General features: G+C 37.7%; 1 protein-coding gene across 2 annotated transcripts; it reads left to right on the top strand.

The window, feature by feature from the left end:
• The first annotated feature begins 241 nt into the window (after window positions 1–241).
• On the top strand, window positions 242–22,385 carry rgma (repulsive guidance molecule BMP co-receptor a). Of its 2 annotated transcripts, none has more exons than XM_061925043.2 (4): window positions 242–625; window positions 9,560–9,675; window positions 13,681–14,192; window positions 21,030–22,385. In XM_061925043.2, exons 1-4 carry the CDS (start codon window positions 576–578, stop codon window positions 21,702–21,704), a joined length of 1,353 nt encoding a protein of 450 aa, XP_061781027.2. In that variant the 5' UTR covers window positions 242–575; the 3' UTR covers window positions 21,705–22,385. The 2 variants fall into 2 exon arrangements, with proteins under 2 accessions (XP_061781027.2, XP_061781028.1); XM_061925044.2 differs by lacking the exon at window positions 242–625 and adding an exon at window positions 994–1,096.
• The last annotated feature ends 4,864 nt before the right edge of the window (window positions 22,386–27,249 follow it).

Genomic DNA, 27,249 nt, shown 5'->3' with positions numbered 1-27,249 from the left:
ATCTGTGCATGCACGCAAATGGACTCTTTCACAAGTGGCTGCAAAAACACATATTTAAAAGAAACAAATGGGATGCACCTTTAAAAAATACATGTCAGAATTCAAAGAGTGCATGCTTGTCTAGCAAAGCTATGCAATGCTATTCAGAGGACCCCCGCACGCCCCCTCCTCCTTCACAGCTGAGGCTCGGCGTCATGCAGAGACCATCATTGTCTCTCTCACACTTTCTAACGAGCCATTTCACAACATCCACGCAGCAGATCGCGCCACGCAGCCCCTCTCTCTCTCTCTCTCTCTCTCTCTCCTCTAGCTGAGCTTCTTCTGACACTTTGGATTAAACGCACAGATGTGGCCACTTTGGAGACTTTAAGACCCCCGCCCCCCCAATAATGTGTCTTTACGGATGGACTGATAGTCGAACGCGAACGGCAGAAGTGATTTGCGTGCCTCTGGATGAGCCTCAACTCGGAGAAAGCACTACTTTTGTGGTAGGATTTCCACGCAGAGCTCACCGGTGGTCGTGATGTGCACGCTGGTGGGAGACTTGTTCTTTTGGATTACACAGACGTCCGTTTATGTTTAAGAGCGTGCGCCGGTTTCCGCAGGACTCCATGCAATCGCAAAGGTTTGTGTTTTTTTTCCCCCTTTGGCAGTTTATGCATGGATTTCTTTTTGAATACGTTGCAGTATGCATACCTGTAGAACAACATTTTATTTGTCATTACATCTAAACCCAATCAGGGGTGCAGGGAACTGTACATACAAACACACACACACACACACACACACACACACACACACACACACACACACACACACACGCACACACACACACACCTCCTCCTGCTTGTGGGCTTAACAGTATGACAGCTGCAATTAGCAATAACCGAGCTGTCCATAAGGCTGAAATCTAATGACAGGTTTGGCTGTCCTTTACCGCCATGTGCGTTTTTGTGTCATGGTTTGACTTTATTTTACAAGCGCCATCTGTTGGAACTAAGGGGGTTGGATTATTGGTCTGACTGACACTGCAGGCACAGCGGGGCAATGCAGGTTAATGCACATATATTAGAAGAAAGAGATAACTGCAGGTAAGGTACGTGTCTATAAATCAGTTTGGCTTGAAAGGTGCAATTGCAGATTGTGACAAGATTAGTGCAGGTTTTGTCATTTTTACTGATCGACACAACATAAATGAGCATTTACAATGAGTGCAGTCAGTTTGTCTATGAAACGTGCACATATGTCAAACTGGTGCCGGTCTTAGAAGCAATAACTGTCATTTTAGCTCGTTACGTACTGTATGTCTTGACATTTGTGAACATACCGGCCTTTGGGTAGTTTGTCTGCCAATCACTCATATAGTCATATAAAACAGCAAATCGATGTGCGGTTATAGGGGCTATACCACAGATAAATGTAACAACTATAAACTTGAAGTTGTGTTTGCTATCCTTTATTATAAACACCACAGACTTGTATGAGCTGTCTACATTTACTGGTATAATTCATTTAAATGTATGTTTTTCTACTCATTTTGACAATTTCAAACAATGCACCGTCAATTTTTCCTGCATCTCTATACTTCGTACACAGTGTTGCAGCTAAAAGCCGCGAACAAAGTGTCAAAAATAATTGCTGGAAATCACTGTGCTAAGGCGCCCACCCTTGTTGCAAACGTGTGTGTATATATACGGCACTGATCCGACCTCATTGTCGACCCTCTCAAATCCATCATACATGAGCGGGACAGACGTTACAAAAGCATTCCTCGCTTTGTGTTTAACAACTGACATGACGTTTGTACAACTTACATTAAAAGTGGCTGAATCTTGAGTGTCGGTGCACATGATGTATCAAATTCCCTTTAAACCACACATTAAATTTTGTTCCAATTCCTTTTGAGGACTCCCATCCATGCCCTTCATATGTCTTGTTTGGGATGCTTTGACTATTGCACTATAGGAATGTGTCCTGGTGAGTCCATTTACAACACACATAATTGACAGTTTTTACTTTTTACAACACACACACACGCATAATTGACAGGTTTTACTTGAACGTGTCCTCAATTGTGGTAACATTTAGTCAGACGAGTAACTAAAGTCCTTAGGTTTGAATTATAGCTAAATAATTGATTACTGTGATTTATCTGCCCATTATATACCCAATTGTACAACATATGATTACTATTATGTAGGGAAAAGCTGACAGACTGTCTATATATCCATCTGTAATCTATAAATATTTGAAACAAAGTATTAAGAGTAGTTCTACTGGTTTGGTCTGTTTTTAATACCACTCCAATGTTGTATTATCTAATAATATAATAATATCGTACAAGAAGCAATGAAGAGCATTGAGAAGATTGGTTTTAATTATTCTGCACATTTTCTTCACTGACAATCCAAAGTTGTATCCAACTATTTGTCTTTCGGCCCGTTTTTTAACACATTAAGGGTATTAGTTTTGGTGATGCTGCTTGTCTTTACTTCCAGTATTCTTCTATGGTCATGATTAAAACAATGCCAAAATATTGGTATTTAATTTTTGTTTTAACACCAGTGCAGTGAAGTGTGTATTTTGTCAAAAAAGATACAAAGAAAATAATAATACCGTAATTAATATATTTTCTTTACTACTAAAGCAAAGGTTTATGTAAATACTTAAATAGTTTACTATAAGTATTTGATGTGAAGTATTTTTTTGTTCCCTGTTTGTTGCTAATCAATGCACTCGAACTATATATTTGTTTTATATTGAAAAAATACATCAAAAGCTAAGGCTGCACGATTCTGCCAAAAATGTCTATGCTTTATTTGTTCCAAATTGAGGATTTTTTTTCATCTGCACACACCAAGTTCAGAGCTACGATAGGGCTGCAGCTATCGATTATTTTAGTAATCAAGTACTATTTTGATTAGTTTGTTTGGTTGATTGCATAACTGTATAAAACACACTTTACAGCCTCAATATGTGTTTTAGGAAAAATTGTTGAAATAAACGATTTTTCCGCCTGCCATAAAATTCATTATTTTTTTCTTAATAAATACATATCAACATTGAAATTTCACTTTTTCTTTTGCACTTGCCGCTGTTTGCCGCCCCAGAGATCATGGCAGCCACACAACACTGCGCTCATGTGCGGTCTATTATAGTGGCCATGCGGAAACTATGTCCACACATTTTAAGTTCCGGGCACTCCATGCAGTCAGGATTTGATCAATTTGTATTTATTAAACTCATTAAACCCGCAGGTGTCAAACTCAAAGCCCGGGTGCCAGATTTAACCCGCCACATTATTTTACTTGGTCCTGAAAGCCTGGAAATAATTCAATAATTTAAATGTTTACAACAACAAAAAGATTTCTATCCAATTGCATATCTTCTAAACTTTATTATTATTTGATCATGCAACAAAGTATTTCCAAACAGTTGTATTTTAAAAATGTGTTAATTAATTTAAAAAAAAAAAACTAAACTAAGAGTATCCTGGTACAACTTCACTTCGATACCGATAGTGGAGCCTTGAGTATTCGAGGATACCAATATTAATCCGATACAATTTCAACACAAATCAAAGTACTTTTTTGTGTGTGTTAAATGTTCGAAAAGGTTTGATCAAGAGAAATGAGTCAAACAGAGAACAATTGTAGGTATGAAAAACACTAATTTATTATTAACAATATGACAAATTTATGCCATCTTCAAATTTTTTTTGGCGACAAATAATTCATTAAGTTAAGCTCATGTGCAATCTTGCATAATTAAATGTGCTGCAGGGCCGCTTATATCAGCGCTTATGTCTGCATGTATCTCATCTGATACTTTTTTGCCGATATCGGACCGATGATACCACAAATATGATAAATATGAGGTATTTATACATTTACATTCATATACAGCAGGGGTCACCAACCTTTTTGAAACCAAGAGCTACTTCTTGGTTACTGATTAATGCGAAGGACTACCAGTTTGATACACACTTAAATAAATTGCCAGAAATAGCCAATTTGCTCAATTTACCTTTAACTCTATGTTATTATTAATAATTAATTATATTTATCTTTGTGGAAACACTGATCATCTTAATGATTTCTCACAATAAATATATATAGAAACAGATAAATATCAATATGCAACACTTTATTTTTATATTTTCTCTAAGTGCACATTTTTCAAATTGAACATTTTCAAATGATCACTTCTAAGACAGTCTTGTGAAATCACAATATCCCATTTTAACTAGCTAGCCACTAACATTTTTTAACAAATCATGAATTACTTTGCACCATGTTTGTACAAATAACAACTCATGTAAAATACAAATATCAACTCTCAAATTTTTAAATAAATCATGTCACACTTTGAACTGGACACCAAATCTGTTATCTGTTTCTTTGTCAGTTAGTGAAGACCAAGACCAGCTTGCTAGTAAATAAATACAATTTAAAAAATAGAGGCAGCTCACTGGTAAGTGCTGCTATTTGAGCTATTTTTAGAACAGGCCAGCGGGCTACTCTTCTGGTCCTTACGGGCTACACTGGTGCCCGCGGTTGGTGACCCCTGATATACAGTATACTCACTGTTACAAGCAGCCCTCCAAGAGCCACCATAACTGCATTATGGCTCTCAGTGAAAACGAGTTTGACATCCCTGCATTAAACTATTAATCAAAGCAACAGAATATAAAACAACGTTTTTTTTCTAATTAAATTCATTGATTTAATCGATTAGTATTTGCAGCTAAGTGCTTCTATTTTATAAAAACAACTCGGTTTTTGTTTTTTGTATCATTATTATTGTCGTGTTTAGGGATGTAATGATAAACGGTAATATTGATAATCACAGAAAAACTGCCAACGGATGGTATTACCATATAAAATTAAAATTATCAAAAAAAACGTGATTGATAACCACTCATTGATAAAATTATGGACCGACTAGTATTAGCTTCCTAGCTAGTTTAAATGCTAACATGAAAACAAGATACATTAACGTCTGCCATACCACAATCTAAACTTGTAAAAACAACTGAGATATTCACGTTGAACATAAAGGCTGGGCTGTCACAAAGTGATCGATCTGTACTCGACATTGTCGAGATAAAACTGTCTGAGGTGTCTTCAATAGGAAGTGAACTCGTGTGACGTCACATAAACAGGAAATAAAGCAAAGTGATCACCCAATTTGCTTTTTTTTTTAATATTCGAAATGTTTACAAGATAAAATGGAAGGAGATAAACATATTTAAACTAACAAATAAAAACAATATAGCTCCTTGCCAGAATAATGTTTAATGTTTCCTCTGCCAAGAAAATATATTGTGTGTCTATTTATTTCAATTGTTTAAAAGATATTAGTGTGCGTACTTTTTTTTATAGCACATTCCACAATACCGTGGTTAAAATGATAACCGTGATAAGGAAATTGTTCTATTATTACATCCCGAGTCGCGTTCTGTTTTAAAGAAACTTTCAATTATCTTAGAATGGCATTGGGATTTATTTATTTTTTTAATTAATAAAAAATTAGTGTAAAATAATCCACCAAGTCAAAATTATACTTGCTTAATATGCAATACATCTATGCAAAGAAGTAAAATAAGTTGAAAAAATTGGGATTTTAAAAAATGAAAAAATCTGATGTTTGTATGAATCGAGATTGCTATTTTTTACCAGTTGTGCAGCCCTGTCAAATCAGCCCATATTGCTTTTTCTTTTCATTTTCATTACTCTTGATAACATGTATCAAACTTAAGGGACCAGATTTGGCCCTTGAAAGCCAGGAAATACGCGTCAATTAAGTATTTTATCTTTTCTTGCTAAATGAAATCATTATTTCCATTTTAACAGAATAAAAACAACAATGCAACACATTATATATATATTATCATAAATTCCAAACATTTTTGTCAATGTGTTGATTTCAAAGCAGGTTATCTATCAAATTATACACTGTAAAAACAACAATAGATTTTACAGTAAAAAATTGGCAGCTCAGTTGCCTATTTTAATATTTTTAACTGGCTACTGTTTTTTCCATTAACAGTAATATGCTGTAAAAAAAAAACACTAAATTTTACGGTAAAATTCTGGCGACTGAGCTGTCAGCTTTTAACGTAATATCTAGTTGTTTTTTACATTGTACCTGAAAAACTATATATAATAATTAGGGCTGTCAAACGATTAAAATATTCAATCACGAGTAACGCATTTTGTTCAGTTATTCAAAATTAATTGCGATTAATCGCAGATCAATATAATTTTTTGTCATTAATAACTACCTTAAACAGATCATTTTCAAGTTTTTATTACCAATACTGGACAATTAGTTTGCTTTAAATGTTTTTTAAAAATGTGATGCTTTTTTTTTTTTTTTTTTTTTTTTTTTTTTTAAAACAGCTCAACACAAAAAGTACGCTTTTAATAATAAATACGTTTTTAATGACAATAAAAAGAAAAAAAATATTGGTGTCTTTTTTGTATTTTGTAGGAATTTGTATTCCTGCTGTAGGAGCGCTTGCATTCATAGGAAGATCTACATTTCCATGTTTAGATACCAATTTCACACATTAATAACACAAAGTGTGGATTGCTACAATCACGGTTTGATTGTCAAAGATGTTTTGTAATGTCAATTGTGATATTTCTATGTGAATAAATGCTTCTGATATTCTGCACACTACATGTTGAACAAGTTAATTCAATAACAAGTTAATTCATACTGTATCTCTGCATGACAATGTTTTATCCTCTCTATTAATAAAACGTTATATTCAGCCTGCTAAACATTCTGTAATTGAGGACTATCAATCACAACAGGTTATAAAAGAATATATCCTTGATGTCCACCTGCCAGAAAACATTTATTCGGGCAGAAGTATCACAGATTACATTACAAAACATATTTGACAATGCATGATCGTAATGTAGGACTTTTTCATGTTGTTATGTGTTAACCGGATGTGACGCGTAGCACTATTATTATAGACTTTTCTATGATGTCCCCTTTTCTTTGTGCATTTTTGTTCACCATTTTCAAGCTAGTGGCACAAGAGTAACTGAACATAACATTTGTACACGCAAATAAAATTAGCGACGTTAAAAGGAATTTATAGTTGACGTGTTATTATTATTATTGAGTTAACTTTGACAGTCCAAATAATAATTAAGTGCGTAGGCAATTATGTAATATTATAAGGCAAATCTTTAATACATTTATATTCAAATATATTTCAAAGACATGCACCTGGGGATAGGTTGATTGGCAACACAAAAATTGTACCTAGTGTGTGAATGTGAGTGGGAATGTTGTCTGTCTATCTGTGTTGGCCCTGCGATGAGGTGGCGACTTGTCCAGGGTGTACCCCGCCTTCCGCCCGAATGCAGCTGAGATAGGCTCCAGCACCCCCCGCGACCCCAAAAGGGACAAGTGGTAGAAAATGAATGGATGGATGGATATATTCACTGTAACAAGCGACCCTCTGAGGGCAGCCATAACTACAATGTGGTTCTCAATTAAAATGTATTTGACACAGTTGCTCTAGATCAGGGGTGTCAAGCGTACATACGGCCCGCGAGCAGGTTTTATCCGGCCTGCGGGATGAGTTTGCGAACTTTTTGAATGAAAGAAACTGCTGTTCTAAATGTGTCCACTAAATGTCGCAATAGCAGTTCTTTGTATCTTTGTAGATTATGCTACAAATATATGTAAAAATAAAATAAACCACATGATGTTAGTGCACCAGTTGAAGAAAATGAGCAAACTACATGAATAATATCCTGTAACTTGATTTTAAAATATTTTTTTTATCGTTATAGATTGAAAATTAACACCAATGAGTTGACTGATGAACATTATCACATAATTTATTCAGAAAGTATAAATAACAGCAAATAATGATAGAATACTATTAACCGCAACATGTAAGTGTAGAAAAACAACAACAACATTGTGATGTGTACATTTTCAGAATGTGCTTGTTCTATTTTTAAACAAAAAAAACAATCTGAAGTTGTCTTTATTTTTAAGTTATCGTGATGTGATTTTACCAGTCCGGCCCACTTGGGAGTAGATTTTTCTCCATGTGGCCCCCCATCTAAAATTAGTTTGACACCCCTGCTCTAGATGCTGATGTTTGCCATTTTTAACAATTACTTCACAATATCATGTTGAATAAGATACTATTGTTTTACAATACGAAGGTCCTGAGTAGTCCTGAGTTCAATCCTGGGCTCGGGATCTTTCTGTGTGGAGTTTGCAGCTAAGTGGGTTCCCTTCCGAGTACTCCGGCATCCTCCCACCTCCAAAGACATGCACTTGGGGATAGGTTGATTGGCAACAATAAAATGGCCCTTGTGCAGTGGTTCTTAACCTTGTTGGAGGTACCGAACCCCACCAGTTTCATATGTGCATTCACCGAACCCTTCTTCAATGAAAAATAAAATGTTTTTTCTTCTTCTTTCAAATCCAATACAAATGTATATGTTTTTTTTTTTTACTGGTGCAGAAAATGAACCGTGCATGAACATCACCTTGTTCAAAGAACAAAACCAAGACAGAGCATGAACTCAGAACAAATTACACACCTGCAAATCAGTGTGACTTCTGCTGTTGCCTTTGAGAGACCAGTTTAGATATGCGTGGCTTCACCATGGCAAGTGCCACTCTCATGTTATTTTCACAGCAAGGTCTGTTCCTTTTCTTCGTTTTTATGTCCAGCACCCTCGAAAAGGATTGCTCGCAAAGACTGGGGGTATCCATAATTTGTCAATGGGGAGAAGTTTTTATTTACACGATGAGTCGGGTGTGTCTTGACCTCCGCCGAACCCCTGAGGCCGACTCACCTAGGGTTCGATCGAACCCAAGTTAAGAACCACTGCCCTAGTGTGTGAACGTGAGTGTGAATGTTGTCTGTCTATCTGTGTTGGCCCTGCAATGAGGTGGTGACTTGTCCAGGGTGTACACCACCTTCCGCCCAAATTCAGCTGAGATAGGCTCCAGCACCCCCCGCAACCCCAAAAGGGACAAGCGGTAGAAAATGGATGGATGGATGGATGTTTTAAAGTTTTGCCTAAAAAAATAGTCTTACTAATGGCATGTTCACATGTATACAGTTCTGCTGCATTAAGGCTGAAAGTGAAAATGTTGTCATCTTTAATGTTTTGGGGTTTTTTTTAGCAAAGGGTAACAGCTCACTAAAGCCTCGATGGGTCTTCGTGGAACAAGTCTGCGCATTGAGATGTAATTTGAACCGTATGGAGGGTCTTTATGGAGGAGGGGGGTCTATGCAGGCTGCAGTGATTGGCTCGGCGTGTCTCCTCTTCTCCCACCCCCGGCTTGCACACACACACTCGCGGCTTCTCCACACTCCCTCCGCCCGTCAAGGAAATAAATTACCTGCTCGCTTTCACCAGTGTGCGTGGCTGACTTTATTAGAAAGTTAAACACTTACCCACAGCAGTGATGAGAGATGTTTACTGGACTACTTTGCTGTGTTTTCTCACCGCGGACTCTTCGGCTCTAACACTTCCCCGCTCTGTGGTTCCCTAACCAGGCAGAGGAGTGAAGGGCGACCCCGAGCTGGATGGATGGTTATGGGGGAAAGAGGCAGACCCTCGGCGCTTGACGTGTGCAGAGTCCTCGCCGTCTTTCTCTCACTCTTTCCTTCAGGTAAGACGTGTAATACTCTTAATTAGGGGAAATATATAAATTCAAACTTTCAACTCAAAACAGACATTAGTTTTAACAAAAGACTCGTCGTTGGCGTTTTGAACAGGCGATAGTTGCCGCCACCAAAAGTGTTGCAAATCAAGTGTCGTAAAACACGGCTAATGCTAACTATTTATGCATTTCCGTAGCAATTAGTAGCGCTTAATGGCGATAAATGATTACAGCTTGGAGGCGAAGTGCTGCTTTAAAAGTGAGATTTCTCTGTAATGTAATTGTTTTAGTCTTAAATTATACTTTTTTTGTAAGATTTAATAACCTAAAAGACCACCATAAGATGTTTTTGCAGCTTTGTTTTGTTAGGGGGATGGGGGCGTGCTTGCATGGGGTTTTTAACAGTAGCTCATGGAAAGTTCATGCTTTTTCCCCCCACTGAAAAGAAGACTGCTGAATGTTGAGCTTTTCTTTTTATTGCTGTCTCTAAAACTAATTTGAAAAATGTGTGCTGAGGGAATTTGATACTTGGGGGAGCGCAGCCTTGCCCTATAAAACATTACATATTTTAATAATAGTGCTCCTGGATGCATGTAGGCTTCAACATAGCAAAACAATGACAGCCCCTTCTTTCTACTTACTGGGAATGTTTGCCGAAACCCTTATCAGTCCCCCTCTTAAGTCACTTAGCGTCCAACAACAAGGTGATAACGTGCCGATAGTCCGACTGAGATTGTGTTATTATTGCCATGTGTTGAAAGGGACAGGTGCAGAGACAATGTTGTGTCTTGTAGTCAGGGAATAGTGTATACAAATTATATTTTTTTTTTTTTACTGCTGTTAGTAATATTGTTGTTATGCACCCGTTCTCCACACCCTGTGAGTGAAACCACTTAGAGGCCTTTCAAATAAAAAAGCATCACTAGTCAAACATGGTGTCGCAACAGGCCGTGTGTTTGAAGAGCATTTCATGTCAAGAGTTGGCCGGATGTGGCTTTAACAGTGAGAGGCGACAAAGTACAGTCGATTAGTGTTTATTTTAGCTAAACGTATAGATTAGATCCCCAAATGGCGCCAAGTTTGTTGTCACTTTATTGATTTAACTAGGTGTTGAAAGGCAAGTAAAGTTTCTTACTGGAAATAATCGAAATGATCTGTTCCAGGGTCAAACTATCACGATCTGGAACCTTTACCTGTTTAATATTTCACCGTTAACTGTCATTCCATTGTAAACGGACGGCGTGGCGAAGTTGGTAGAGTGGCCGTGCCAGCAATCGGAGGGTTGCTGGTTACTGGGGTTCAATCCCCACCTTTTACCATCCTAGTCACGTCCGTTGTGTCCTTGGGCAAGACACTTCACCCTTTGCTCCTGATGGCTGCTGGTTAGCTCCTTGCATGGCAGCTCCTGCCATCAGTGTGTGAATGGGTGAATGTGGAAATACTGTCAAAGCGCTTTGAGTACCTTCAAGGTAGAAAAGCGCTATACAAGTATAACCCATTTATTTATTTATAAAAACATTTTTAAAGGGGAACTGCACTTTTGCCTATCATTCACAATCCCTAAGTAAGACAAGAACACTGTTTTTTATTTTTTTAAGGATTCTAACTTGTAACATATGGCAAGTACGAGGTGGCTAACAATGCAGCTAATATGAGTAAATGTTTCCTCCCAAAAAGACCTCTAAAAACATCCATCTCTTGACCAAAATATTAACCAAGTATTAGTGATATTGTTATTATAAGCACTAACGCAGACAAACTATTTTCAGCGGCGCCGTGATCACAGAGAGCTAACTAGCTTATGCTATTATTATTATTATATATATTGACATATTTAGCCAGTGAGCTGCTGCTGCTGCATCGCCTCTAAGCTGGTAAAAGTTATTTCTAGTCTCTAAATCATTCCTCTCAACTGGATACTGGAAGGGTGTGGCCATACACCGAAAAGTTGGTCAACTTTGACATCCAATTTATACCCGGAGATGATGAGGAAAACACGAAAAGACGCTCGTTTATGGAAACTGTTTTTTAACCCTTAGTGAGGATTATGATTAATTCTTCATCTAAACGGGAAGATATGAACATCCAATCAGTCGGTATGTCAGTGAGAGCAGATATTGTAGTTTTTTTTTTTTTTATGTCCATAGTTTGTATTTATTGTCCAGCACTCAGCAATACCGCGACATGATGCTTAGTGTTTGTTTTGTTGAAGGGAAAAGTTGTGATGCGTTTTTAAAAAATTACGTCGCCGTATGCTTAAAATGAGCAAAATACATAAATATCACATGTTGTTATGAATGTGTCTGTTACTATATTACATATTAACTTACAGCATGTACCGTATTTTCTGGACCACAGGGTGCACCGGATTAAAAGGCGCACTGCCGATGAGCGGGTCTATTCAGGTCTTTTTTCATGTAAAAGTCGCATCGGATTATAAAGCGCAATAAAGGGGTCATATTATGATTTTTTTTCTAAATGTAAAACATTTCCTTGTGGTCTACATAATATGTAATGGTGGTTCTTTGGTCAAAATGTTGCATAGATGATGATTTACAGACCATCTTCAAGTCGCTTTCTGACAGTCGCATCAGGATGCGCCGTTTTGTAGGCGGTCTTATTTACGTGGCTCACCTTCAACAGCGTCTTCTCCCTGTCATCTTTGTTGTAGCGGTGTAGCGTGCAAGGATGGGAGAGGAAGAAGCGTCAAAAGATGGAGCTAACTGTTTTAATGACATTCAGACTTTACTTAAATCATCAACGGAGCAGCATCTCCTCATCCGTGGCTCACTAGTGCAACAACGTTGGAAATGTTTCCCTTGAAAAAACGTCCTACCGGATCTCTCTAATAACTAAAGTTCCGTGGGTGAATTATGTAAACCCATTACACTGGTAGTTTTTAGCTCTACCATAACGAGATATAAGTTAGAACTTTACGCTACATTATATTAGAAATGGCAACAGCAGAGGGTGAATGTCCCATAACAAGAAGATAGTGAAAAAGAAGAAGCTTATCGACTACGGAATCGGACTACAGTGGTGGACGTGCGCACATTTTCAGGACTTATGTAGCTCTCAAATACACATCAGCAGGTACCTGAAGGTTAGAAAAGTTGGTTTTGCATAATATTGTGAAACATCCATCCATTTTCTACTGCTTATTCCCTTTGGGGTCGCGGGGGGCGCTGGAGCCTATCTCAGCTACAATCGGGCGGAAGGCGGGATACACCCTGGACAAGTCGCCACCTCATCGCAGTATTGTGAAACAAAACGCCAGATAATATGTCTGCTAATGGGTGCCATTTTGTGGTCCTTATACACACACCATAGTAATTCTTGTATCGCTGACTACGGTAGCCGTAACGGGCCGACAATCCATCAAGCGTTGCGGCTTTAAAGTCGTACCACAAAATGTTGAGAGATTTTTGAGTGCTGTGTGTAATGTTCTTTGTTTTCAATGGAACATTTAAAGTTTTGGTGTTGTTTACTGGCGTCATATTGCAGTCTACAAGTATCTCTTATGTGTGACTGCCATCTACTAGTCACACTTATCATTACACCATGTACCAAATACAATTGCTTAGAGGTCGGTAAGCACAACCAGAATTATTCCGTACATTAGGCGCACCGGGTTATGAGGCGTATTGTCGATTTTTGAGAAAATGAAAGGATTTTAAGCGCGCCTTATAGTCTGTAAAATACAGAACTATATACAATGTGGATGGAGGTTTCCGATCTTTTTTAAAGCACGTTACGGGCGGAATAGAGCCATTACCTCCAATGTTAGCTGACTTTTGTTTGCGTTTATTTACGAGTTAGAGTGCATAAAAAAGGAAAACGTAGGTGTTCTTGTCTTACATAACTGCACTTTCCCCCCCGAAAAAGTGCAGTTCCCCTTTAAATGTAAACGTACTAAGTGTGATAACTATAACTGTAACTCTGTGTGTATTCTTGTTCTTATCAATGGCACATATTTAGATAAATCACTGTTTTCACCTTGTTCTTTCATCACAGTGAGTCTGCAGTGCAAGATCCTCAAGTGCAACTCGGAATTTTGGGCCTCCACCGCCAACACCGGGCCCGAGGAAGAGTTTTGCACGGCGCTGCGTGCGTACAGCAGCTGCGTGCGACGCACCGCTCGTACGTGCAGAGGCGACTTGGCGTACCACTCGGCCCAGCATGGCATCGAGGATCTCATGAGCCAGCACAACTGCTCCAAGGAGGGACCCACGTCGCAACCCCGCGCCCGCACCCCTCTGCCCCCTGCGCCCCCGCCGCCCGACAGCCAGGAGCGCTCAGACGGGCCCGAGGTGTGTCACTACGAGCGTAGTCTTCTACGCAACGCGGCCGCACCGAACTTCACCCACTGCGGCTTCTTTGGCGACCCTCACCTGCGGACCTTCGGGGATGAGTTCCAGACATGTAAGGTGGAGGGAGCCTGGCCACTTATTCACAACAAATACCTGTCGGTGCAGGTGACCAACACCCCCGTGGTGCCAGGCTCTTCAGCGACTGCAACAAGCAAGGTCAGCTTCTTTTAGTTTACAATATTTGTGCACATACACGCTACATAAACATGACTCATTCACCAGTTATTAATGATTATCGCCACCATGCATAAATTACCTGGCGGGGTACTACGGGTGTTTTCCACTGGACTGCCATTTATCTGTGGCATTGGGTTGCTAAATTTGCATAATTGGCTCCTGAAACTGACGTATGGAATTATTGACCACACTGGGGTTCTGGTCAGAGAACACAAAGTCATCAGATGGACTCATCAATTTTAATTGTGGACCTTGAAGTGTACACTAGCGGTGCTTTGATTAGTCGACATTGTGGACAAAAATCAATAACACAATTTGTTACCGACAAATGTTCACAATCAATGACGTTTACGTCATCACATGTGTTTTTAAGGACGAACATGCGCGAGTCGGTGCGACCAGTGACAGGCAAGCAAAACAATGACACCGAAAATATAGAAAGTATTGGAACCTTTCACCCTAAAAAGGGGAAACTGAACTGAATAACTGGCGAATACCTGGCAATTTTTTTATGGCAGTACGTCTGTGATAAGGAAGCATTTGAATCTGGAGGATGTGGTATCCGATAGCTAGCTAACTAGTGAATTGTATGAAAAATAGCTTTAACTATAATTTTCATAAAGTTTGCCAGCTAAAATGATTCTATGTACATTTGTGCAAGTTTCTAAACACATCTTTCTTAGGAAGCGCCATAGCTTTGGTGTTTTGTCGTTTGTTTTTATCGCTGCTATTTGAACCGTCTCTTGTTTACATAAAAATTGATACATAGTTTTTGTAGGAATCTGCCTGTCCTTGCTTTTAAATGGATGAAAGCTTGATATTTTTCAAGTTATTAATTTGTAGCAGCACAATTCGTTAACAAATATTTCTGACTAAAGTACAGTGTTCCCTCGATTATCGCAGAGGTTACGTTCCAAACCGCCACCCCCTATTTTAGGCTATTTTATGATTTTTGTGACTATTATATGCCCTCTTCACAGTTTTCATGCACACATAAACATTTGCTATTCTCTTAAAAGACCTCATACACTCCAAAGCCTGCTTAATTTTAACATGCAAACTTAAATGGGTACTCAAAGGTACTTTAAAATCACTTAGACCATAGTAGGTAAACCACAAAGTGGGAAGGGAACACTAGTCATTTTATTGCCTTCATTGTTATTTAGCGCATACCTAAAAATATCTCAAGCTGAATCTAAAAGCCAATGTCTAAATTAGAGCGACTGAATAGGTGTATGCCTCATAATCTGTTTGGTCGAATAATTAAGATAGTCAATGACTCGTTGACTATCAAAATAGTCGTTATGGCTGCAGCCCTAATGTACACATGGTTTAAAATCTATTTGTATGGGAAACACTCTATACATTAGGGTTATATATATGCAGGTGATCCCATAGGACTCGCTACTCCGAGCTTTTCTTCTTGACACTCACACAAACGAGTGAGTGTAGAGGTGCAGTGGCCAACTCGGGGAAAAGAGGTTTGTAAATTTTGTAAGGCAGCTAAAAATTATAATATACTTTTTTGTGGGTTATTTCAATTTTATTAAAAACTTGATTTAAAACAATATTGTATTTATTTTTTTTGTCTTTGAGTTTGAATTAGACATTTTCAGGATCGTCTTAGTCGTTTGTGTTAAGGGTGTAATGATATGAAACTTTCATATCATGGTTAATGTGCTCAAAAAGTACTTACACACACACTGTAATCTTTTGATCAAGTTATTTTTTGAATAACTTAATAAAATAGACATACTGTTAAAAAACCCACAATTTTGCATGTTTTGTGTTTCTTATGCTCTACTGATAGTGTTTTAGTCTTAGCATTTTATCTGTTTTAATGGCTAAGCTTTTATTGCTTTAAATATTGGTTTGTACTGTAGCACTTAAAGATGTATTTAAGTAAAAAGTGCATTACAAATTAAATCAAGTATTTAATTTTTTCTGCCGTGCGTTGTGGCGTCCTACTCTGTTCAACGGTCCTTGAACGCATCGTAAAAATACCTCTGAGTATAGAACGATCACTCTGTTCTAAGAGAACACAGCTTGCATGTTCAATGTACACAATTAAATATCTTAGTTGCTCAGACAGAAATGTGTTTATATACGTTTAAATTGGGGTATGTCGTTTCTTAATGTTTCCATGTTAACATTTAAGCTAACAAGCTGGCGCCAGTCAGTCAGTATGTGAGTTTATCAAAGTACAGCTGTCAGTCACGGTCTTTCGGTCATTATTTAATACATTCAAAACGATAATACTAACCCTTGGGAGCTTTACCGCGGTTATCATTATTACCGTCTATTGCTACATCCCTAACTTGTGTCAATGCGATAATGTCACTCATTACACCTGTACAATCTAATCAAATACAATAGTTGCCTTTACAAATATATGATAATCTAATTAGATGTAAAATATGTTGATTACTTTATTTCGCTACATACCGGAGAAGGGCAAAATATTTAAAACAGGCCTCCGTGTGATGCAGCACAGTTCCACACACCAACGCAAACTAAAAAACATTGTTTATTTTGTGCTTTCTAATATTTTGCCACTCCGACTAAAGTATGATATACGCCTCAATACTGAGCATTGTTTTTATCTTTATTAGTTAATTGTTAGTATTAAGAATTGGTGTAATGAATAATTAATAGGGTGTTGGAATAGATTAATAGTCGATTATTCAAGGCTATTATTATTGTACCAGAAGTGCTTCATCAAAATTATTGTCACCAGGCTCCATTTTGACTTGGCATGAAGCCAACAGTGAGCGCCTTTCTTCCTACACCCTCTGTCGGTCGCCATTGGCGCTGTACCGTTTAATGGCCGCACGAGAAACGCGGGAGAGATTCTCCCAGCAATTACTGTCCACTTTGCAGCTTATCATAACAGAATTCTTCTAATCACTTCTGTGTTTACAGTCTGAGGAGGAATCATTTTGTGCAATCAAAGTCTCTTAATGGCGCTCTATTAAGCATTTAGTTCTCCTTTTAGCTGCAGAAGTAATTCCATGAGATTTTCCGAGATTTTTCTTTTGTAGGAGCTTGCCTGTGGACAAAGAGAAAACCAGGCAGTGAGCCAAAGGCACCTGTGCAAACAATCTGCGAGAGGATCAGCCTCAGCAGAGCGTTTGAGCTACAAACTGTCATGGTGGCTACGACGGAATAGCATTCATTTGTCTTAATTTTCTATAACAAATGAAGGCCTCTGCAAGTCTTGGTATCATCACTATCTGGTGTTCAGAATGCTGACCACTCTGTCTTAATTAGCTGCAGTGGGTTTATAAATGGATCAGTCCACTCCCCTGAGCACAGTTCTGGGGTTCACTGGCAGGTTTTTTCGCTATGAATGGCTCGTCTTTGTGTCTGCACACTGAGACCCGATTTTTACCGTGGCTCAGACGGCTGTTTTGCTTTGGAAGGGGTTTACCTTGGCCTCACCCCTCGCTCGCCCCCATGCCGAGCCACCGCTGGAACGCAACTCTTGAGTCGAGTAGGTGGCACACTTTGTACATTCCTAATAAGTCCAAGCACTTTCCATCCTAATTCCCATTTAAAAAAAAAAATGTTTTCCCAAAATAAATAATGTAAATATTAGGGATTTAACGGTATCAAATGTCACTGTATGATAATATCACATGTTATTGCGGTATATGTGCAAAAAAAAAAAAAAAACTTTGTAAAAATGGCGTACTCTGGAAAATTAAGTGTGGCAGGAAAGTTAAACACACTTACTGTAATTGAACACAAACATAATGCTAAAATGTTCTAGTCATATTTATTACTACAAAACAAGTTTTTTGTGTGTTTTTTTTTAACATATCCTGTCCAGCCACTCAGGCAAACAACAAGTATTTTCTAAGTGTGAATATTAGTAACATCTACTGTTTCAATTGTTACACGTTGTGTAAATCGTAAATAAAAACAGAATACAATGATTTGCAAATCCTTTTCAACTTATATTCAATTGAATAGACTGCAAAGAGAAGATACTTAATGTTCGAACTGAAAAACTTTAAATATTAGCTAATTTGGAATGTGATGCCTGCAACATGATTTAAAAAAGCTGGCACAAGTGGCAAAAAAAACTGAGAAAGTTGAGGAATGCTTATCAAACACTTATTTGGAACATCCCACAGGTGAACAGGATAATTGGGAACAGGTGGGTGCCATGATTGGGCATAAAAGCACCTTCCATGAAATGCTCAGTCATTCACATACAAGGATGGGGCGAGGGTCACCACTTTGTGAACAAATGTGTGAGCAAATTGTTGAACAGTTTAAGAACATTTGTCAACGAGATATTGCAAGGAATTTAGGGATTTCACCATCTATGGTCCATAATATCATCAAAAAGTTCAGAGAATCTGGAGAAATCACTGCACGTAAGCGATGATATTGCATCAAAAATCAACATCAGTGTGTGAAGGATATCGCCACATGGGCTCAGGAACACGTCAGAAAACCACTGTCAGTAATTACAGTTGGTCGCTACATCTGTCAGTGCGTGTTAAAACTCTACTATGCAAAGTGAAAGCCATTTATCAACAACACCCAGAAATGCCGCCGGCTTCGCTGGGCCCGAGCTCATCTAAGATGGACTGATGCAAAGTGGAAAAGTGTTCTGTGGTCTGACGAGTCCACATTTCAAATTGTTTTTGGAAACTGTCGACGTCGTGTGATCCGGAACTACAAGGAAAAGAACCATCCGGATTGTTATAGGCGCAAAGTTCAAAAGCCAGCATCTGTGACGGTATGGGGGTGTATTAGTGCCCAAGGCATGGGTAACTTACACATCTGTGAAGCCACCATTAATGCTAAAAGGTACATACAGGTTTTGGAGCAACATATGTTGTTATCCAAGCAACGTTATCATGGACGCCCCTGCTTATTTAAGCAAGACAATGCCAAGCCACGTGTTACAACAGCATGGCTTCATAGTAAAAGAGTGCGGGTACTAGACTGGCCTGCCTGTAGTCCAGACCTGTCTCCCATTGAAAATGTGTGGCGCATTATGAAGCCTAAAATACGACAACGGAGACCCCCGGACTGTTGAACAACTTAAGCTGTACATCAAGCAAGAATGGGAAATTCCACCTGAAAAGCTTCAAAAATTGGTCTCCTCAGTTCCCAAACATTTACTGAGTGTTGTTAAAAGGAAAGGCCATGTAACACAGTGGTAACAATGTGAGGAACTCGCATGGCTGCCGTTTGTGTGACCCCAAGATGCAAGAACCAGGATGAGGATGAGCAGGTAAGATGATTTTAATAATAAAACAACAGAGAAATGTAGCAGTCTTGCATACAACAGTTCCAAACATAGTCTATCGTCGAGCACTGAGGAGTGCTCGAGTGAAAACATAAATAGGCATCTGCTGATTGGCAGCAGGTGTGGACCGGCTGCCAATCACCGGCAGGTGAGGAGAAAACAGTGCTCAGCGGAACCAACAGGAAATATAACAAAATAAGAGCACTGACAGGAAGTAAATACAAAAACATGGAAACAAACCGAAATGAAGTGACAGATCGTCACAAACAATGCCCCTGTGCCAACTTTTTTGCAATGTGTTGCTGCCATTAAATTCTAAGTTAATGATTATTTGCAAAAAAAAATACATACACAGTTCGAACATTAAATATATTGTCTTTACAGTCTATTCAATTGAATATAAGTTAAAAATGATTTGCAAATAATTGTATTCTGTTTTTATTCACGAATTACACAACATGCCAACTTCACTGGTTTTGGGTTTTGTATATACACACATATAAAGTATATACTGTACAGTATATACACACGTATGTATATATATATATACATATATATGTACATTATATATATGTGGGCTTTGTACCGAGGATGTCGTTGTGGCTTGTGCAGCCCTTTGAGACACTTGTGATTTAGGGCTATATAAATAAAGATTGATTGATTGATTGATTGATGTACATATATACAGTATATACACATATATATGCATATATATATATATACACATGTATATACATATATATCATGTACATATATATATATATATATATATATATATACTCACATTTAAAAAACAGAAATGACGCAATACTGCATCTCAGCAGCCAAAGAAGGAGCCTTTTGTACTTATCATTAATAATTACATATAATACATGTATACTATATAACAATAATACACAATACTGAAATGATACACAATATAATTATTTAAAATGTATAAATAATCGATTAATAATCAAATCCCCCAACTTTACTCACAGGCCAGCTACAGATACATTCCCAGCGCTAGTTGGCGTAGCGAATGCTACTGTGAGCCTTGTAAGATCCGTCCAACATCCGAGGCCTTCCTCACTAGCAGACAAAACTGCTGAGTGGAAGATAAAGCGGGTTTTATTAATTAGATTTTAAAAAATGAAACAACGAAAAACATGATGTGCAAACGTAGCACCTTCGTACTTTTCTTCTTTCTTGAATTCAATGGTGTTTCCCACCTTCTTTATCAAAGGGCTGGCACTCGCAACTTTCTTTGGCCCCATGGTGTCATATTCAATAATAAAAAACCTGCAGGTTTTTTGCCACTTATTGAGTCGTACAAAAACCAAGACAATACTAAAACGAGGACAATTTTTTTGTTGGAAATCCTAAATTGGGGTGTATGAAAACCAGTTAATTATTTGGCTACTTGAGACGTGAGGTTTTGTGTGACAATTGTACAACTCAGCCATTTTGTACTTAGTAGCCTGGACAGACATGGTTGGCGCTCCCTCTGAGGTCTCCTTTTGGTTCTGATATTGCCTAATCGTGTTTTTTTTCTTCCTCTGTCGCAGCTGACAATCATCTTCAAGAACTTCCAGGAATGCGTGGACCAGAAGATGTACCACGCCGAGACGGACGAACTCCCGGCGGCGTTCGCCGACGGCTCAAAGAACGGCGGCGAGCGCCACGGCGCCAACGCCCTGCGAGTGGTGGAGAAAGCGCCCGGGCAGCATGTGGAGATCCAGGCGCGCTACATCGGGACCACCATCGTGGTGCGCCAGGTGGGCCGCTACCTGACTTTCGCCGTGCGCATGCCCGAGGAGGTGGTCAACTCGGTGGAGGAGGACGACAACCAGGACTTGTACTTGTGTCTGCACGGCTGTCCCGCCAACCAGCGCATCCACTTGAAGAACGTGAGGGCTCAGAGCGCGGCTCGGACCAGAGGCTTCACCTACCAGAGCGCCAAGGCCAAGTGTAAGGAGCGTCTTCCCGTGGAGGACCTCTACTTCCAGTCCTGCGTCTTCGACCTGCTGTCCTCCGGGGACATCAACTTCACCATGGCCGCCTACTACGCCCTGGAGGACGTGAAGATGCTGCACTCCAACAGCAAGCGCTACCACATCTTCCAGAAGGACGCCTTCCCCAGTAACGCCGCGTCGGAGAGGCGGGGCAAAGACGCGGCGTCGCTGGTCTCGGTCCTCGCCGCCATCCTCTTGTGCTGCACCGTCGCTCCAACGCCACTTTAGGACGCCGTTTGTAGGGGAAGTCCACCTGGGATGATATCACTGGAGACAAATCTTGTCCACGGACTCGTGACAGGACAGGCTTTTTGGTTTCATTTTCACTTTCATTGGGAGGGAAGAAGCCTGAGCCAGGTCGCAGACCAGTCAGATTTTGACTGTTGTGTGTTTTGTGGGTGCAGGAGCCACCGGGACTAAAAGCACCTAAGGCAGGAAGAGAACATTGTGTTGTTGTTGTTTGTGACGTGAATGTAGACAACAGGAGAAGACGCAAGAAAAACTTCCAAGGTTTACAGACTACGGCGCTTCTTTAACATGAGGGTGGTTACTCAACCGCAGAGAGTGCCAGGCGCCGCCTATCACTTTTCACCAGTAACTGTTCACAACAAGATTGTATTATATGCAGTACTGTGCAACGAGCAGCTTTACAGATGCCACGTCCCGCCTGCAGGCGGAGTATCGTTTTAAAAGATGGCCGACAACGTCGATATCGCAGCCTCCTGCAGTAACAATACAGTGGAACCTCCATTTACAAACTCAATTGGTTCTTGAACATGGTTCGTAAACAGAAAGGCTTGTATAGTGAAGCAGTTTCCTGTAAGAAACAATGTGAACATGAATAATTAGTTCTAGCCTCGACACAAGTCCCTATTTTACTAGGAGAATGCACAATTTGAAGGCACTATATACAGTATGTGTGTATATATATATATATATATATATATATATATATATACACATATATATACACACATATGTGTATATATATGTATATATACACACATGTGTGTATATATATATATATACACACGTGTGTATATATATATATACACACGTGTGTATATATATATATATACACACACATATGTGTGTGTATATATATATATATATATATATATATATATATATATATACACACACATATGTGTATATATATATATACACACACGTGTGTATATATATATATATACACACATGTGTAAATATATACACATATGTGTAAATATATATGTGTGTGTGTATATATATATATATATGTATATATATATATACATATGTGTATATATATACACATTTGTGTAAATATACACGTGTAAATGTCTATATATACACATGTGTATATATACACATGTAAATATATATGTATATATATATATATATATATACACGTATGTGTAAATATATATATATACACGTGTAAATATATGTATATCTATATACGTATGTGTAAATATATATATATATATATATATATATATGTATATATACACGTGTAAATATATATGGATGTATACATATGTGTATATATACTGTATATACACATTTATATGGTTATATGGACATATATTATATTATATGTAATGGATTAACAATTCATTATCATAATAACGGCAAGCACACGCACACACAAAAGTCACCTTGGTGCTCTCTAAAACTTTATCAATCATGTTGCTACAAAAAAAAGTAGTTTTTTCTACCTTGCTGTCTGAAATGCAGATGAAGTGGAAGTGTGCGTGGGTTCTATCCGCTCTAAGTCCAAGTCCACAGCAATTCCCTCCTTCCATCCAGCCTAGTTTGTTGGCTTTTTTTTGGACCCATATTGAGTTAAAAAACGAGACAAAACTTGGTGAACGGCGAGAAAAGAACCACACGCTGAAGCACTGAGAAGTGGCGGTTGAGTAATGGAGCGTAGACAGGATGTGACGTCGGGGGCGCCGCCTCTCCAAAATGTCTGCACTCCGTGTGTAGCGTAGTGCACAGGGAGCTATGGCAGCGCCCGAAGGCTTCTGGTGGCACACAAAATGAATGAATCAAACGTTCTTAATTGGCGCGATCTAAAAGTTTTGTTCACCAAAAAGTTTGCAAACAGATGTTCAGAAATCAAGGTTCCACTGATAGAAACATTTCAAAAGGCTCCTATTTTAACATATTACATCATTTCCGGGGGTATTTTCTCAAAACTATTACAAACATACTTTGTAATTTATTGTTACTTTACGTTGGTTTTGGGAGATACTACAAATTTGAGTATCGATCCAATACCAAGCGGTCGCAGGGGAAGTATCGGTATTTCCTGAGATTGTAAACAAAAGATTTTGTGAGAGTAAAAACTATCAATGTAACGATGTGTACTGATACTATACTTGGTATCGTTACTGTCAATATTTATATCGGTCCGTTTGCCTTCTGTTTACTCTCAAAAGCTGTAGTTTATGAATGATACTGTGTCACGACATGACAGTAGTATCAAAGTGTATCGTTGATATCGTCTGTATCGCACAACACTCGGCCTGTCAATGGAGGCAAGGAGTCTATTGGAGCAGAGGCCGTTATCAGAGGAAGTACAACACTGCGCATGTGTACTCCATTGCTCTCTTCGTGTGCTGTTTAATGTGTGTGCAGTTTATTTTAACACTGAAGTATTTGTCTGGCCTCACTGCTGCCCCTCTGTGGTGAAGTGTGGCAACAACAGCATCGTCTCAATGATTGTAATGTAGTGTGGTGTTTGTACATTGTACTGTAACTTTTCTATATTGTGTGAGATTGTACATCGTGTGTGTGTGTGTGTGTGTGTGTGTGTGTGTGAGTTGTGTTGTGTTGAATAGCATTTACAGGTTGTTTTGTTTTTGTGAATGTGAAATTGAATTACTTTTCAACAAAAAAAGATATTTTGCAAAAGCATGAGCAGCCTAAAAGAGAATATTTTCAAGCAGTAAACAAGAAGATCATTTTTTTTAAGTTGCTCATGTTTTTGTTTCGCTTTTTTTATCATTTTAAAGCACTTTATGTTTGACTTTTTTTTTTTTTTTTTAATCTTGCTCTTGTGTTGTGTTAAAAATGTGTCAAATGCATTCAAAATGGAAAATAATAGAACAAAGTAACAGCCTAAAAGATCAAAGTGTATTTGTATGTAAAAAAAAATGCGGTGCAGCAAACACCATTTGTTTATAATGTAAATTTATTTATTGAATTAAAAAAGTGTCTTGTAAATGACGTGCACTTTGTCTGGTCATTTGAAAAAAAATAGGTGCTCTGCCGCCCCCTGGTGGACATTGGAGGACATTGACAAAGGCCATTATATTTAATATATTATTACAACTACACGTCATTGAATATATAAATCAGCCGTGGAATAATAATAAACAATATGTTTAATAATATTATTAAGCAGGTAATCAAATTATATTCAATGACGTATAAATATAATCTAAAATGTCTTGTTAGGGACGGCGTGGCGCAACCTCGTCATGTCCGTTGTGTCCTGAGCAAGACACTTCACCCTTGCTCCTGATGGGTGCTGGTTAGCGCCTTGCATGGCAGCTCCCTCCATCAGTGTGTGAATGTGTGTGTGAATGGGTAAATGTGGAAGTAGTGTCAAAGCGCTTTGAGTACCTTGAAGGTAGAAAAGCGCTATAAAAGTACAACCCATTTATCATTTATCATTCAGTCATGAAATAATATTAAAAAATTTTGAGTATGATTATCTAAAATAGTTTTTCCTCATTTAATCATTTAGCAAGTAATTCAATTATAATTAATGTTGTATAATTACAGTTGAAAATGCTGTGAAATATTTAAAAATCAGTTAAGAATAATAAATGGGTTCAATATCATCTGAAGTTATGTTTCACTATTTAATGATTTAGCAAATATTTAAATTGTATTTAATGACAATTACAATTTAAAGGGTAATGGGTCACATAAATCAGTCAGAGATTAATCATACAAAAAAAATGTAAAAAAAAATTATATTCCACCCTTTATAATTAGCAGATGATTAAATTAATGCCAAAGAAACAATCAAATAAATGTAAAATATATAAATATATAATGGAACATTAAAAAAAACAAAGCTTTAATATGATAAACTAAAATTATATTACACAATTTAACTATATAGCAAATAAATTATATTCATTCTGATTTAGAATGTCATAAACAATTGGTTCAATATTATCTAGTTATATTGCACAATTTAATTGGCAGGTGATTACATTTTAATGATGTATAAATGTAATTGAAAAAGAAAATATGTAATTCAGTCATGGAATAATTAAAAAAAAAAACAGTTTGATATAACAATCTAAAATTATATTTCACCATCCAATTATTTAGCAGGTAATTACCATATTTATTGATGTATAATTACAACTGAAAAGCTCATAATATATATAAATCAGTCATTAAGTAATAAAAAGTAGTTTAATATCTAGTTAGATTATACCATTTAATTATTTACTTTTTTAATGACATAATTACAGTTTAAAAGGCCATGAGATATATAAATCAGTAATCAGTAATGAAATAATAATAAAAAAAAGTTTAAAGGTAATTATATCCAACAAATATGATATAATTATCTCAAAGTATAATCCATCCATCCATCCATCCATTAATTTTCTACCGCTTGTTCCTTTTGGGGTCGCGGGGGATGCTGGAGCCTGTCTATCCACCATTTAATAATTAGTAGATTAACGAGTTGTATTTAATTATTTATAATTATAATGTGAGCGTGAATATTGTCTGTCTATCAGTGTTGGCCCTGTGATGAGATGGCGACTTGTCCAAGGTGTACACCGCCTTCCGCCCGAATGCAGCTGAGATAGGCTCGAGCACCCCCGTGACCCCAAAAGGGACAAGCAGTAGAAGATGGATGGATGGATGGATGGATAATTGAAAATGATATCAAATATATAAATCTGTCATAGAACAACACAAAAAAATCTATATAATTATCTAAAATTATATTTCACCACTTAATTATTTAGCAGATAATTAAATGTTATTTAATCATGAATAATTACAATTACAAAGGTAATTAAATACACAAGTTGGTTATTGAATAGTTCAATTAAATTAAATTCAATTTTATTTCATTTTAACCATTTTTAACTTATTTAGCCGACTTTTAATATTTATTTCATAATTAAGATTCTAACAAACAATTATTTAAAACACATTTAAATAATGCATATTTTATAAATTTAATTGCCTTCATATTAATTTTTGGCACCGAAAAAAGTATGGATCAAACATTTTTTTAAATCCCTAAAAGTTGAGAATCTTTGGGCAGAAGTAGCATGTGAAGCTTTTTCAATTTTAGTAGAAATGTTCAATTGAAAATGAAATGTTTATGGTGTCCAGACAATCCTCCGCCATCTTCAAATTGGCCCGCGAGACTGACTGGATGAGTTCAACAAGCAAAATGGCCGGGTTTGCATATAAAAATTAAATATCTGGCAATTTGACTAGCACCTTTTTGGGCTACATTGGGGTCACCACTAGTAACCCAGGCCAGTGACCATGGAGTGTACTTTTTAAAGGTCACTTGCACAGCTAATTATTTATATGACCCAATCCAAACAACCTTCCCTAGTCATGGCACAGAATATTAACTTCAACCAGCTCAAAAAGTCAACAAATACATCACACATAACTCAATTTGCTCACTGCACTTTGTGGATATTATAAAAAAACAGCCAACCACCAAAAAAAATCTAAATTACACCCATTTAAATCGATTGCAAGGCATGATGGGAAAATATACATA

Source organism: Nerophis lumbriciformis, linkage group LG29, assembly GCF_033978685.3.
Source record: "Nerophis lumbriciformis linkage group LG29, RoL_Nlum_v2.1, whole genome shotgun sequence".
Classification (NCBI taxonomy): domain Eukaryota; kingdom Metazoa; phylum Chordata; class Actinopteri; order Syngnathiformes; family Syngnathidae; genus Nerophis; species Nerophis lumbriciformis.
This window is presented reverse-complemented; position numbering and strand designations above follow the sequence as displayed.